Source organism: Leopardus geoffroyi, chromosome D3, assembly GCF_018350155.1.
Source record: "Leopardus geoffroyi isolate Oge1 chromosome D3, O.geoffroyi_Oge1_pat1.0, whole genome shotgun sequence".
Lineage (NCBI taxonomy): Eukaryota > Metazoa > Chordata > Mammalia > Carnivora > Felidae > Leopardus > Leopardus geoffroyi.
This window is the reverse complement of record NC_059339.1, coordinates 26,596,594-26,612,867: the sequence shown is the minus strand read 5'-3', so window position 1 is coordinate 26,612,867 and position 16,274 is coordinate 26,596,594. Positions and strand designations below refer to the sequence as shown.

Here is a 16,274-nt window from a genome sequence, read left to right as displayed (position 1 = left end):
AGTTTAAAGCTGCTACTACTCCCCTCCCATGAATGTATCTCCTGTCGGCCCTCTGCCACCTCCAGGTCCTCACGTCCCTGCGGGAATCCCGGGGTGCTCCTACAGGCCCTTCCACCGGGGGAGTCCAGCTCAGTTTCTGTCCCTTTGGGGGGGGGCCCCTTGAGCCTGGTGTATCTTCTATGTGAACTCCCAGCCACAGCTAGGCAACATCCTGAGGCCCCCCCCCCGACCCCCACCACTAGTGTGCAGAAGACCGATAACCCTTGATTCATCCCCAGTGCCCTTAGGCAGGACGTTTGTCACCATGTGTCACCCATGCTTCCACGAGACATTGAAAATAATTAATAAGCTCTGGGAAGATGAGTCTGATGGGAATCTTTCATGTGAGCGAGCACCTTCCTCCCCAGCCAGGAACCACGAGACAGGTGGCCTGGGTATTTTATTCGAAGAGACAAAAAAAAAAATTTTTTTTTCCTTTTTAAAGATGATGTTGGAGTGAATTGACTCAATATTAACATAACCTCCTGTCAGAGGAGATAAAAACCAAATTGTAATTGGGTAAAACATGGTTATCACGGCCCGTTCGCCCCACAAATATAGACACTTCCAATGCTGTTACAAATGGAGAAAGGCTGGTTTTATGATAGGCCGGGGGTGCTGTCTACGCATCTCCCCAGAAGGACCCGTGACGGTTGACAGCTGTGGAGGGCCAGGCCCCCGGAGCAGCCGGCCATCCCCCAGCGTAATCACAGACGTCTTCACGGTCATGATATTGGTGGCAGGCATGCGGCTGGTTCGGGACCAAGCGCGGGGCCAAGCGCTTAGATGCCATGACTTAATTTGCATCCCGCCCCCCAAACCCACTTGAGTGTAGTGAACGCCATGTAAGCAGGACCTCTTCTGTTAGGGACCAGAGTATAGGAGTGTGTCCGCACACCACAGGTGCTCTGTGGATCAGTGGGGACTCCCAGGATGGCCCGTGAGTCTCGGTGGGAAGCAGCTCCCTCATTTCAGGTAGGAGGGAGCCCAGCATATAGGAGATTTGCCCAAAGCCACAGAGTTTGGGAGGAAGTGGGATTTCTTTTTTAAATAATGTATTTTGAAAGAATTTCAAGCTTAAAGTGGCAAGAATAGTTAAGACGATGCCTGTTTATCCTTCATTTAGATTCATCAATTTGTGGGGCACCTGGGTGGCTCAGTTGGTTAAGCGTCCAAGTCTTGGTTTCCGCTCAGGTCATGATCTCACGGTTCGAGAGTCTAAGCCCCGCATCAGGCTCTGGGAAAAGCCTGCTTGGGATTCTCTCTGACCCCCCTCTCCCTGACCCTCCCCTGCTCTCTCTGTCTCTAGGTAAATAAATAAACTTTAAAAAAGATTCATCAGTTTGTAACATTCTACCACATTTGCTTTCTCATTTTTTCTCGTTCTGAATCATCGAAAAACCAGTTACAAACACAATGCCCCTTTGTTCCATTCAAAACGGAAAATTTCACATTGATAAAATACTGTTTTCTAATCCAGAGGGTCAACGAACTATGACCCACAGGCCAAATCCAGCTCAAATCCAACTGCCTATGTCTTGTTGTTGTTGTGTCTGGTTTGTTTGTTTGGTTGGTTGGTTGGTTTTTGATTTTTCTTTTTGCCACAGCCTGAGAGCTGAGAATGGTTTTCATGTGTGTGTGTGTTTTTAATTATTTATTTACTTTGAGAAGGAGAGAGAGAGAGAGAGAGCACAAGTGGAGAAGGGATAGAGAGAGCTGGGGAGAGAGAGAGAATCCCAAGCAGGCTATGCACTGTCAGCACAGAGCCCAATGCGGGGCTCAGAGTCACGAACCGTGAGATCGTGACCTGAACTGAAGTTGGGTGCTCAACCGACTGAGCCACCCAGGTGCTCCTGGTTTTCATGTTTTTAAATGGCTACATTAAAGTAGTTAGATAAGTGGGGCACCTGGGTGGCTCAGTCAGGTGAGTGTCCAGCTCAGGTTATGATCTCATGGCTCGTGAGTTCAAGCCCCGCATCGGGCTCAGTGCTGACAGCTCAGAGCCTGGAGCCTGCTTCGGATTCTGTGTCTCCCTCTCCCTCTGCCCCTCTCTGGCTTGTGCTTGGTTTCTGTCTCTCAAAAATAAATAAACCCTAAGAAAATTTTTAAAATAAAAGCAGTTAGATAAGTATGGTACCTACATACAGATATCTATCTATATCTATATCTATATCTATATCTATATCTATATCTATATCTATATCTATATCATCTATATCTATACGATTCAGAATTTGTCCATTGCCCTCGTCAATGTTCTTCATAACAAGTTTTCTCCGTGTTCAGGATCCAACACAGGATGCAGAATTGTTTGTGCTTCGTTTTCATGATGTTATGGACCCTCAGTCTTTCCGTCTCTGTCTTTCCTGATGCTGGCACTTTGGGAGGGGTTCACGCCAGCCGTGTTCGCCCTTCCATTCGGGTGAACTGGAATTTGAGCCCCTGTCTTTGTAATGTCGGAGCCTTTGGGTTCTGTGCAGGTTTGAGGGTGTTCCTGGGGCATGGGACTTCTGATTTTAAAACCAGAAACGTCCCCGGCAAACAGGGGGGAGTCGCCCATCCTAGGGCTGGCATCTCCAGCACCGAGGAATTGTGAGGAAGATAAAGGAAGGTACCCGTGGGTTTCAGGGAGGGGGGGATGATCCAGATGCCCTCTTGAGTGCCTTTTCTCGATTATCTGCTCGTTGTTGCTCTTTGGATGGATTCCTACCGTCCACATGTGTTGGCCGGTGTCTTGCTTTTTTTGCTCCATTTATGCGTGCAAGATTTACGGGTATTATCGTATGTCGCAGTTGGTTCATCCTCCTTGCTATTTCTGAGACTGTATCACAATCTAGCCATTGTGTTGTTGATGGGCATGTAGGTTGCATCCAGATTTTGGTGATTAAGAATACAGCCTCTGTGGGCATTTCTTCCCCGTGTTATTTTATTCGGGAGGCAGGTGGGTGTGTGTGTGCATCTCTGGGTCACAGTACACCTGTTTCTTTAACTGCGGTCGATGTAGCCAAATGGTTCTCCCGAGTGTCCGTAGACACGTTTACTCCGGCCAGCCGGATAGGACAGTCCCCCCGGTGGTCCCCTGTGGTCAACACCTGCTTTTGTTAGTTATTCACATCCTAGCCGTTCTGAGGGAGGGTTCCGTGGGTCTGTTTTGCATTTCCCCAACGAGTAACGAGGTGGATCACCTTGTCGAAGTAGATGGACCATTTGGATGGCTACTTCTGCCCTGTTCAAGCCGCACGTGCCTCTTTCAAACTACTGGCTCTTTTTCTTAGTGATTTGTGAGATATGCTGGATGTAAAACTCTTTGCTCGTCATGTATGTTGCGAATAGTGTCTCCCACTTTGCAGACAAACTCGGGGCATACTGCTGCATTCTCTTAGCTTTGCCGTTTTACGAACAGAAGCTCTTCATTGCCAGGTAACCCAACTGGTCAATCTTAGGTATCTTGGAATCCAAATTTAAAACGACTTGGTCCAGCAGAGGGTGTTCTGGTTAGCCGAATGTTCTGGCTAAGTGAGCGCAGTGGTGCAGGATGGCCGGAAGCCCACCACCCTCTACCCGGGTCTCTAGCCTGGACTCAGGATCCAGCCCTGGAGGCTTGCTGGACACGTCTGTGGTCACTCTCTATGCAGGACATTTCCTCCTGCAGGGGAGGGTCCTTGCCCACACAGCCTGCCCCTCGTCCTTTGTGTGGAGCTGGCTGTCTGGACTCCGGCCGGTGTCTGGGTCAGAGACCTGTGCTCGGGAGGAGCTGGGAGTGGCCAGGCAGTAGGTGGCTTCCCGAGGGGGTGTTCAGGGCTGGCTCAGGCAGCAGGGGCAGTGGGCAGCTCGGGCTGCAGACGCAGGCAGCCCCGCCCCTCCCTGGACCGGGACAGGTTAGTGATGCACTGAGCTGACCTCTTTCCTTGGCTCCCTCAGTGCATGTGGGTGCAGCCCCTACCGTGTGGGGTCCCAGAGGGGAGCGAGCCCCAGGTGGCCTCCAGGAGCCCATTATCTAGTGGGAACACGGGAGGTACTCAGACAATAACACTATTTAGGGGAGCAATGGGGTGCTGGGACAATGGGGTGCTGAAAATATAGTAAAAATGAGGGCATGATAGGATGGGGGCAGGGGAGGCGTTTTATGTGTATTTTATCCTGCTTTTCCAAGGTTTTCTTTTTTTGGGAGAACATCAGGGTACGCGAAAGCCACTGCAACCAGAGGTGAAGGCAAGAAGGAAATTCGTAAAGTCTGTTTAATCATATAGTACCTGAGCGGTCCTTAGATCCTATAATGCAAAATTAGGAAGGACTCTTTTTTTCATTTTAATTTTTACTGAAGGATAGTTGGAGTACAATATTATATTAGCTTCAGGTGTACAACCTAGTGATCCGACCATTATATGCGTTATGAGATGCTCACTGCCGTAAGTGTCGTTACCTTCTGTTACCGAGGAAGGACTCTCAAACCCTCAAAGAAATAGACTCCAAACAAGTGAAAGGAGGTCTGTTTTACTCAGCAGGGGGGAAGCCCAGGCCACAAGGCTTACAAGAAAAGGCTGTGGGTTTAAAATTCAGGTCCGGTCCTGGCCCCATTCACCACTTACAAGCTGTGTGATCTTGACAAGTTAACTAACCTCTCTGAGCCTCAGTTTCTTCATCTATACAATGGTGGTGAAAGTCCCTACTTCAAAGAGTTGTTACGTGTTGCAAATAACATATTCATGGTAAGCATTCAGAGACTGGTTATGATTAGTCCACTACTAACAATGATTATTTTTACTCTGAGGAGGATGGAAACCAGAAAGCATTTCGATGCATCAATAAATAATGATGCACAGGGTAGGCAAGACGATGGAACGTTTAATATGTGCTCAAGTCGTTTGACCAAGGACACAGAGAGTAACCACCAGATGGCCTTATGAAGCTTCCCCTTGGGGCCACAGTCCTCAGACTTCTGAGCCGGATAGACCATTGGTGGACCTGGCCTGACATTTTTAATATGTTTGCATTTAATAAATTTGCTCGATATCAGGGCTGTCTATAGTTTGAGATGCCGCTAATTCCCTTCGGGGGAAAGCCTTCCTACCGAAGGTTAATTCTTCCAAGCGCCCTGACGGGATGTCAAGGCCTGGGATGTGTCGAGATCAGCCCGCCAGAGACACCGTTTCTTAGAACGCTTGCCCGTGGCATTTGCGATGCAGGATTCTTAAATCCTCCGAGTTGCTCGGCCAGACCCAGAAATCCAAGTTCTAACAGCTCTGCCAAAACATCAGCATTTTCCCCTCTCCCCGCCTCATTCCGTATGTCTGGCCCACTCATCTCGTGGCTTAATAAGTCCAAAGCAAACATTTTCGCCAGGTATTTAAAGCCGGCAGATGGCTTTGCATAGGCAAGTAATATGCTATTCATCGGGTTGTAGTTGATGTATATGTGATGGGAATCTCAATCGCCCTCCCAGGGAGTGCAGGGAGGGGAGGAGGGAGATGTTGCAGAGAGCACGCTGCAGATGAAGTCAGCAGTAGGGAAAGGCTCGTTGCGGCGTGGGCTGTGTGGTGGCCCAGGAAGAGCAGGGGCTTGGAGTCCCATTGGCTCGGATCTGATCCCGGACAAGTCACTTCCCCTGCCCGGGATTACCGTTTCCCCATTTGTGGGCTGAGGCCTGCCTCGCAGGGCAGTGGTGGGCTGTAGTGGTAAAATGAGCAGCGAGGGCCCCCAAGGTGCCTAATAGAGTCGGTGTTGGAGAAATCTCATTCCCTCTCTTTTTCCCACTGAACAATCAGGAAGGGGGGATATTTATCCCCCTGTGAGGAGGGATCTGTACACATGATTGTTATCCTATTGCAAGGTTTGGATCGAGCTACTTTGGGCCAACACTTTTAGCAGATCAGTCAGCAAACACTATCACCAAAGGTTTTTTTTATTTTTTAATGTTTATTTTATTTATTTTGTGAGAGAGAGAGGGAGAGGGGGGGAGGATCCCAAGCGGGCTCTGAGCTAACAGCGCAGAGCCCGATGTGGGGCTCGAACTCGCAAACCGTGAGATCATGACCTGAGCCAAAATCGAGAGTCAGACACTTAACGGACTGAGTCACCCAGGCGCCCCTGCCACCAGTGGCTTTGAGTGTTGACTCTGTGGCTGACAGCGCCTTCCGGCTTGGCCGGATCTAGATTCTCCAACCACGTCATTGCGAATGTGTTTCCTGCCTCAGCACCTTTGATGTCACTTTATATTCTCAGGCCGTCTCTTCTTTCCTGCTGGGAAGGACTGCCAGACACTGCGACCTCACATCCTGCATCACAAAGAACCAACTTCGTTCCTATGGTCTCCCCGAAATCCCGGTGTCTTCTAGGCTCTTACCCCACAGCTAAGCGCGCTGGCGAACGGGAAGTGGTGTTCTGATTGGCTGGGCGGAGTCACATGCCCTTCTCAGAGCTTGCTAGGGGAGGGTCAGCTCTATCAGATACACTTGGACATCTGGGGGATGGGTATTTTTTTTTTTTTTTTTTTTTTTGCAGGGGAGATGGGGTGCCGCTATCAAAAGAAGGGAGATTGGGGCACCTGGGTGGCTCGGTCGGTTAAGCGTCCGGCTTGAGCTCAGGTCACGATCTCGTGGTCCTTGAGTTCGAGCCCCGCGTCGGGCTCTGTGCTGACAGCTCGGAGCCTGGAGCCTGTTTCAGATTCTGTGTCTCCCTCTCTCTCTGCCCCTCCCCTGTTCATGCTCTGTCTTGGTCTCAAAAATAAATAAACATTAAGAAAAAAATTTTTTGAAAAGAAGGGAGATTAAATGCTGTGCAGACGCATCGCAGAATTTCCCCTGTAAAACAGCCGTCATGGGCACCACTGTTACTGGAGGAATGCAGTGCAATGGCTCAGACTGGGTGTCATACTCCAGGTCTGCCACTTAGCACTTGTAAGACCTTCAGTAAGTCCTTGACCTCTCTATCCTAAGTTTCCTCGACTGTAACAACAAGAATGGTTATTGACCCTACTTCAGAGTGTCATTGTGAAGGATAAATGAGTTCATACAGTAAAAGTGCTCAGAGCAGTGCCCTGAGCAAAGGGTAAGAGCTCATCTTCATAACCCATGTGCATGGCAGCCCCTAGGCTTGTGCAGTGCACAACGAATACAACTGTACTCAGCAGTCCTGCTCAATGAAAATACGGACCATTATTTCCCCCATTTTGTGAATGGGAAAATGAAAGCTCACAGAGGCTAAGTCACTTGCTGAAGGTCGTAGGCTCATAGATAGAAATTTGGGATTGGACCCCTATTCTGCCTGACCATTGGGTGTGCTCTTAACCACCAGGCAATGCTGTGGTAACGATGAACGTCCCACCTCGTGGTGGATGAGAGGCCATATTGGGAGAACGCACTGCCAGCCCCGTCTTTTGGTGAAAAGTGCTCAGAGCAGTGCCTGGCACAGAGTAAGAGTTGGTCATAACCAACGTCCGTGACATCCCTTGTCCAGATTCATGCAGTGCTTTGATCTTTCATTTCCTCTTGCCCAGGAGAGCACCAGGCTTCAAGGACCTTCAGGGCTCTCCCACAATCCCTGGAGAGTCAGGACCTCACCAGAACGAAGCTAGGAAGCCCTTAGTTCATGCACAAGGTCAGGAAGCACGTTCCCACCTGTAGCTATAGCGTAGAGAAGACTCCTAGGTCAAGGGGCCGGGGCGGAAATGACACCCCGCCTGGACGCCCGCCTTTCTGAATTTGAGCAGATTCCGGGGAAGGGTGCTCGATTGAATGACACTGTGTGCAGGAGGAAGAGAATCTTCTAGTCATGGAAGGCATTGGGTGCTTTGTTCCACATACCTTCAGTACGGTCGTGTTGGTTTTACGAAAAACTAGATTTGGAGGAGAAAAGAAAACATGAACGTGTACGAAAATCAAGTCCGTTGTCTCATTGGGAGCATGTTGGGGGCCCAGCCCCAAGACAGGTCTGGAGAGAGATGATTGTCCCCCGAACCCTCTCCGCCCTGCATCTTGGAGGTCTGGCAGGGAACCGCCCCAGAGGGCTCGTCCACGCAGAATATGGTGATGCAGGGCCGAAAGGTGTGAGGTGTCCCCTGCCCCCTGGGATCCTCAGTGCTTACAATGGCTACGAGGACAGGAGAGTGGACCCCCATAACCCTTCCTGAGGGGAGTCCTGGCTGCCCAACTCCCTTCTGCTCTCTGACTGCTCCTCCTGGAGTGCCTCCCGGGAAGGGAGGGCGTTTTCCAAGCAGCGTTGGGCTGTGTCACTCCCCCGAAAGGTCTGATCTCAGCCCCAGCATGACTTGCCACCCGACTTCATAAAAACGTCACTCAAACAGCCCCCATATGGAAATAACGTGCAGTGAGTTATTCTTACGCCGGGTCATCCATAATGGAAAATCAGCCCGAGATGGCCCTGTATTTCTTCCCGCTCCCTAAAGTGTAATAAATTGACATTTTTAAAGCTCGGCATTTAGATGGCTTGTCAGCGGCAGCCCGGAGCCTGCCCAGTGGGGGCCTCGGGCTGGCGGGCGGCTTCTGGTTTTGCCCCTCCAGATCCTACTGGCTTGTGTGCCTCTGGTGGGCCCCCTCCCTCCTCCCTCCCTGGTCTGCCAGGAAGCCTGAAGTTCCTCCCTGCAATGGTGGGAGCCGAGGCCCTGCCTCACCCTGGTGGCAGGAACCTGACATTCTTTCTGTCATTCTCCTTGCCTCCAAAACGGGGTTAAAAACACCCATTTCGGGGCACCCGGCTGGCTCAGTCAGTTACACGTCCAACTCTTGATCTCGGCTCAGGTCATGATCTCACGGTTTGTGGGATCGAGCCCCGTTTCAGGCTCTGCGCTGACAGTGTGGAGCCTGCTTGGGGTTCTCTCTGTCCCTCTCTGTCTCTCTCTGCCCCTCCCCTGCTTGTGCGCGCATGCACTCTCTCTCAAAATAAATAAATTAAAAAAAAAAAAAAAACCTTTCTTAGGCCGTTAAAGGGAATGAAAGGGTCAAACAGGAGTGACAACTGCCATTACTATTTTAGGGTTTTCTCGCTGCCAGACACGGTGCTAAGCACTCCCAGGGTCTCACTCACTCACTACGCAGGACTCCGTAGTGATACGGCTCTGCCCAGTTTAGGGTGAGGAAACTGAGGCACGAGGTCACGTGACCAAGTGAGAGAGGCCGATCCTCCAGACCTGGCTCTATGCCCAAGCTCTGACCCCCACACGTGGTGGGAGCTGGCACTTCGCAAGCGCCCGTAAGTGTTGGTTTCGTTCCTCGTCCCTCCGGGATGAACGTGTCTATCTCCGGGAGGCTCCTCGGTGCCAGGAGGCTCTGGGGATGATGCGTGTTTCCTCGGTCCCACCGACCGCATGGATTCAACCCCCGAGTTCTGTTCCATTGTCTCTGACTGATCCAGCCCCCGGCCTGGTCCAGGCCATCGTGACACTGCCCGGGGGGCTCCCATTGGAACACCAAGCCACTGGGTCAACCGTTCACTCTGCAACCGAGCTTTCTCTTTCTCTTAATCCGCCCTCCCCGCGCGGTCCAGACTTTCCAGAGAGTGTCTTTTCATGAGGGGCGGTGGAGCCCAGCAATGAAGAGCTTGGACTCTGGAGTCGGACGCACCAGGCTTCTCCGCTGACCGGCTGCGTGACCGCTGGGCAAGGCCTCTCCGCTCTGTGAGCGTCGGTGTCCTCATGTATCAGCCAGTCCTAATGGAGGTACCCTGCTCCCAAGAGCTCTTACGGGGCTTTTCTGAAGCAAGACAGAGAACAGCGCCCTGGAAATGGTCCCCAGACAACAGTAGCAGGTGCAGCTGTTCATGCCAAAACCCATTGGGGCCAAGATGATCCTATCCCAAACCCAGCAGGAGCTAAGAATAACCCCAATAGCCATGCCCGTCTCTGTCCGGGGAGGCTGTGAGGGCCAGGGCACCGTGCTGCCAAAACCCTCAGCCCAGGTCGGGAACTGCTGTCCTTGTCTTTGGAACCACACTGTTCCGTTCCTGACAGTGGCTGTCGCTCGCCTCTTGGCCCCGGGCCACGCAACTTGGCCTGGCAACAGGGCCCTGTGTGATTCCTCCCTCCCTTCCACTGTTAGTTATCTGACGTCATCTCCCAGGACGGCCCACCAGCTCCTGCCCGCCCAGACCTTTTCTTCTTTGCACATACCACGGTGTGTCCTCATCGGCTGCCCTCCTTCCAGTCGTGTCCACTAAAGCCCATCCTGCCCACAGCAGCCAGGGGTAGATCATGCCACCTTCCTCCTCCTGCTCCACCAGTGGTTTCCCTACCGACCGAGGTCGGCTCACTAGCTTCACCAATGTGCCTCTCCCCCCGCCCTGCCATCTGCTACTTCAGCACCCCGTCCCCCTCCTCCCCGTACAGCTGTCCAGCCACACTGGCTCCCTTTCTGTCCCTCAGCACCGCTTCCGCTTTTGTTCTTGTTCCTGCCTCAGGACCTTTGCACCAGCTACTTCCTCCACTCAGGGCACTCTTCTTCTTAGATATGTACATGGCTGCATCTTTCAGGTCTTAGCTTAAATGCTTCTCCTTAGTGAGGCCTGCGACTCCTGCGAGAACCAGGGCCTGGCCTTGCCCTGCCACCTCCGTGCCTTGCCCAGAGGCCCCTGGAGCCTCCTGCGGGAAGATAAGACAGTGCCTGACGTCTCACCTCCTCTGTCGATGATGCTCTAACAATGCCTCCACATCACACTCCATGCGCCTCAGCCCAGGGAAACGGGCTGTCCCCCACCTAGCCCACTGCAGGAATACATTGTTCTTGGGGTCTTGGAAAATGGGAGTTTTGTGGATGGTGGCTGCCGGCAGTGGGGTGGGGCTAGAACTAGAGGTGCCAGTGTGAGAAAGCTCAGGGCCTCGATTTCCCCACGTGTATAATGGGATAATAGCTGTGCACACCTCACAGATGAGGATTATGAGCGAAAATGAGAGTAGCACCTTTCCCGGAGCACTTGACTGGAGATGTGCGAATCACTGGTGACCTCCATTGTCCCCGCCTTCCATTGCCATTAGCATCATTCTAACATCTGGGCTGAGCTCCGGATATCCTGAGGGAGATATTCTCTGCCCAGTTGGGAAGGAGATAAAAATGATCCTGGGTGGGCTCTTGGCCAGTTGTCCTGGGGTGGCCTCCACCTTGGCTCAGCTGTTTTCCTTTTACAGATCAATGGGGCCCCTTCACTTACTCGGTGGCCTCGGGGATCAGAGATCGTATGCATGTCATTTCACAAGGACTCCAGCTTGCTTTTTCGTTCTGTCTTGTGAGCACGCACCTTAATATTATTAACTGTTTTGGAGGGACCGTGGCTTGGTAGTGAGAAAATCTGCGAGTCTGGACAATATCGAGTGGCGTCTTCACTCCTTGCAGCTGTGTGACCTCAGGCAAGGCACTGTCCCTCTCTGAGCCCTGAGTGTTTTCCTCGGGCGATCTCTAAGGGTGTTTTCTGCTCAGAGATTCTAGGGTTCAGAAATCAAGGGGAAACTGACAGGTGCAGAATGGACTTAGGGTTTGTGCCCGGATGTGGTTTTCTCCAACAGGGAAAGTCTGTCTTCTGGGGCCATGGAAGATAGTTGTACCTATTTTGATGGCCCCACTTTGCTGAGATAAGAGGCCTACTGTGTGCCGGTGGGTGAACATCAGATGAGACAGAAAAGGGTGAGAAAGAGAAACTTTGTTTACGTCAGTGGCTCTTAACCTTCAAGAACCCAGGAAAAATGCTTACATGGCAAATATTTTGCATACCATTTAGAGGGGGTTTACAATTCTGAAACCTGGTTAAGAAACATCTACTTGGCAAGTTCCCACTGACTTTTGAGCACCTCCTCCAGAAGGCCTTCCCTGGTTTCATCCTGTGTTCCCAGTGTCTCCATGGCTTTCTTCCTGTGCTCTTCAGGGAGGCTGTCCCTGCCTGTCTTCCCCACAGCAGGTGGGAAGGGCCCAGGCTGACTGCTCTCTGCCTGCACTAAGTGGGTGTCAGCAAATATTTGTTGAGCAGAGCTGGGGACCAACTACTGGCACTGAAGCGGGCTAGCCTGATTTCATGGGACAGTGCCCGTTCAATTTTGAGTGTCTCAGAGCCTGGCCATCTCAGATGCAAACACGTTCTCCTCCCCTCATTGTGGGTTGATGAATAGCTGTGAAGACAGACGGGAGGAGAAGATCATCTGTAAATTATTCCGCCACTTGGGAGGGGCTGGGCTGGGCTGGAGGGGAAGGACATTCAAGGAGGTGGCATCATGAGGCTTTTCCCTTCCCTCCCCTCCCCTCCCTTCTCCTCCGTTCCCTTCCCTTCCCCTCCCCTCCCCTTCCCTTCTCATTCCCCTGCCTGGTGCAGCTGGAGCAGAGTGAAGCCAAGTGTGAGGATGCTTTGAAGACCCAGAAGGCGCTGACTGCGGACCTGGAGAGTATGCACAGCGAGCTGGAGAACATGACCCGGAATAAAAGCCTGGTACCTGCCCCTTCCTAGAGTTGCGGGGACCTGGGGCCAGCATAGGGCTCTGGGAACTAGCATGGGACCACTGTGTACTCAGCACTACCAGAGGGGCCGAGGGCATTTATTGCAGACTTGCTGGGTCAACACTCTGAGAGTGCGGGCATCCTATTATGAGCTGAGCACTATAAAGCTATAAGGGCATATGTGAGGATCAACTGTGTGTTCATCTCCCCAAAGGTAGTCAAGGAAACTTGTTGTAGACCTACTGTGTGCTCAGCACTGTGGGGATGCATTCGTTGTGAGCCTACTGTTTGCTCAGTACCCTGACTGGGGACAAAACTGTCTGTGGTGTGCCCATAGTGTGCTCGCCACGTGAGTGGTCCCAGGCACCTGTTGTAGCCCTACTGTGTGCGCACCATCATAACAGGGGACTTGGGCATTACGGTTGGGTTACTGCATATTCATTCTTACACATGGAGACAAGGACATCCCTCATGGGCCCTCTTAGGCTCACTCCTCTAAGGTACCCAGCCATCTATTATGAACCTATTATGTGCTCACCACTGAATGGGGGAAATGAACATATATTATGAATCTAATATATGGGTGAAAATTGGGTGCGCATTTCTAAGTCCCCTGTCTGGGTGTACAAGGTTGACTTAAATTTTTACTCCGCATCTAAAATCCCGAAGTTTAGGTATAGCCACAGATTTATAGGCAAAAGCTTGTCTCCAGATCCCTGTTGGACCCTTTAAGGGGAACTTACCACAAACATTCACATGCACACACACACACACACACACACACACGAATGTACACACTCACCTACAAAATCGCCGGACATGCACACAAAATAAATGCCCTCATAGGTAAAATATGCATCTAATTTTATCCATCCGCCCAATTATCTATTTACAGAGCACCTGCTGTATGCAGGCCGAGTGCTGGGGATGTCTCTGTGAACAGAACAAAGTCCCGGTTCTCGCGGAGATTACAGCGGTTTGCACTCACACATGTGTCCCAGGCGCATTTAAAATGGACATAACAGGGGCGCCTGGGTGGCTCAGTCGGTTAAGCGGCCGACTTCGGCTCAGGTCACGATCTCACAGCCCGTGAGTTCGAGCCCCGCATCGGGCTCTGTGCTGACAGCTCAGAGCCTGGAGCCTGTTTCAGATTCTGCGTCTCCCTCTCTCTGACCCTCCCCCATTCATGCTCTGTCTCTCTCTGTCTCAAAAATAAATAAAGGTTAAAAAAAAAAATTAAAAAAAAAATAAAAAATAAAAAATAAAAAATAAAATGGACATAACATGTAATCCCGTGTGGGCTTACATGGACACACGTCTGTCCACATAGACACACACTGCCCTGTTGCACATGCACATGCACGCACACACACCCAGAGCTGTCACTGACACCCCCACGGCCAGCCTCTCAGGTAGACGGTCACTCCTCTGATGCACGCACAGGTGAGCCCCCGCACTTTGCTCCTCGTCGGGCCCCTGCTGTCGCCCTCCCGCCCACCCTTCTACCTCCACCCCACCACCGTCCTGCCTCCCGCCAGGTGGATGAGCAGCTATCCCGGCTGCAGTTTGAGAGGGCTGACCTGCTGAAGCGCCTCGATGAGGACCAGGACGACCTGAACGACCTCATGCAGAAGCACAAGGACCTCATTGCTCAGGTAGCGACGGAAAGTGGAAGGAGGCTTGGTGGCCTTGGGCCGGGGAGGCGGGAGATATTGCCAGGGGGATGTGGTTGGGCCCCTCCTCTCTGGTCTGAGGACCTTGGAGGGGTAAATGCCACAAGGATAAATAGGGATTGTGAAATTTTGTAGGGTCCTGATGGAGGAGGATGTCACCCTCAGATGGGCATGCATTATTGGAAGACATCTCCACCAAGAAAAGTTTTGATTTATTTATACACCTATCTACACATTCACCCACCCGCATGCCCTTTTTATATATCCATCAAAATATTCATCCATCCACCATTCTTCTGCTCATTGGTCCACTCATCCACTTATCCCCAATTTTTATCCACCCGTCTACCATCCACCCATTTACCCATCCATCCAGCTACTCACCTATCCATCCCTCCATCCCTCCCTCCATCCATCCATCCACCCATCCATCCATCAATCCATCCATCATCCATCCATCCATCCAGCCACTCATCCAACCATGCATCCATCCATCCAGCCAGCCAGCCATTAATCCATCCATCCATCCATCTAAAAATCCATCCATCCATCCATCCACCCACCCACCCACCCATTTACCCACTCATTGATGCATCCATCCACCCATCCATCCAGCCACTCACCTATCCATCCCTCCATCCATCCATCTGTCCATCCATCCATCCACCCATCCATCCATCAATCCATCCATCCATCCACCCATCCAGCCAGCCACTCACCTATCCATCCCTCCATCCATCCATTCATCCATCCATCTATCCATCCATCCATCCATCCATCCATCAATCCATCCATCATCCACCCATCCATCTGTCCATCCATCCATCCATCCATCCATCTCTCCACCCACTTACCCATTCATCACCCATCCACCTATCCTCATTTTATCCACCCATCTACCCATCCACCCATCTACCCGCCCATCTGTCCACGCACCCACCCAGCCACTCACCTGTCCCTCTATCCATCCATCCATCCCTCCCTCCACCCACTTACCCATTCATCACCCATCTACCTATCCATTCACCCTTCCATCTATTCATCTACCACTCCATACATCTATTGAGATATCCGTTCATTTATCTAATATTTACTGTGCCCCCATCATGTGTTAGGTACCATGTCAAATGCCAAGGATGCCATGTTGGGCAAAAGCACATCCCATTCCTGCGTGCACGTGGCTCCCAGTTTCATGAGCTGGGCAGACCTTCTCACATAATCACCCAGAACAGAGGGAATGTTTGCAAACTGAGCTGACAGTCCAGAAAGGAAATGAACATGGTTCTGGGACTCCTGACTGAGGTTAGAGGTCAGGGAAGCCTTCCCTGAGGAGGTGGCCCTCAGATGGAGATCCAAATGAGGAACAGGAGTCAGTGAGGTTGAATGGGATAGTGAGGGCTGTGGGAAATGTTCCAGGCAGAAGGAACAGCACATGCAAAGGGCTGGGATGGTGCATTTGAGAGCCTGGCAGGAGGCCAGCGAGGGGAGTGTGGTGCAAGATGAGTTTGACAAGGCCAGCAGAGCAGGGGCTTGTGGGCCGAGATGAGTTTGGATTTTACTCTCTGTGTGATGGGAATCATTGGCAAGTTTTTTCAGGGGCACGAGCAGGAGAGAGAGGATCAGCCAGGATGCCACCCCTGGATGCACTTGTCTTGTCCTATGCTGGATCCCAGAGTCTAGAAAGAGTGCCTGGTGTGGAATAGGGCACCCAGTAAACAGCTGGTGAATGAATGAAGACTGTGGCTGGCTTGTACTGGGGAGGCAGAGTGGACATGGGCAAGGGATGGACCCAGGAGGCAATCAGGAGGCATAGTGGCAGGCTGGGGCACGGCAGAGGCTTGGGGGTGGAGCTGACAGATGAGTGAGGGCATCCCTGGCAGATTTCTGATCTGCATAATGGGGAAGATAGCCCCTCCAGGAGTAATGAGCATCATCCCCACATTGTACCCCAGAGGGGACCCATGGTACAGTGCCTACCAGGCTTCAGGTGCATCCTACCAAGATGGGATCCATGGGAATTTCTGCTAAACAAGGAATAACCACTGATATATTTCATCAACATTAAAACAGCCATCACCAATATAGCCTATGCCATCTTCTACCTTTGTGAATCACACCTATTTGGAGTCAGAAG

The 16,274-nt window shown here is 51.6% G+C and overlaps 1 protein-coding gene across 3 annotated transcripts in view; it reads left to right on the top strand.

Moving 5' to 3' along the window:
- MYO18B (myosin XVIIIB) overlaps positions 1-16,274 on the top strand; it is a 259,923-nt gene that overhangs the window by 166,057 nt on the left and 77,592 nt on the right. For all 3 annotated transcript variants that reach the window (XM_045459579.1, XM_045459578.1, XM_045459580.1), the window contains 2 exons: positions 12,346-12,459; positions 14,006-14,122. In XM_045459579.1, the coding sequence (XP_045315535.1) occupies positions 12,346-12,459; positions 14,006-14,122 (231 nt within the window). The remainder of the gene's footprint in view (positions 1-12,345; positions 12,460-14,005; positions 14,123-16,274) is intronic.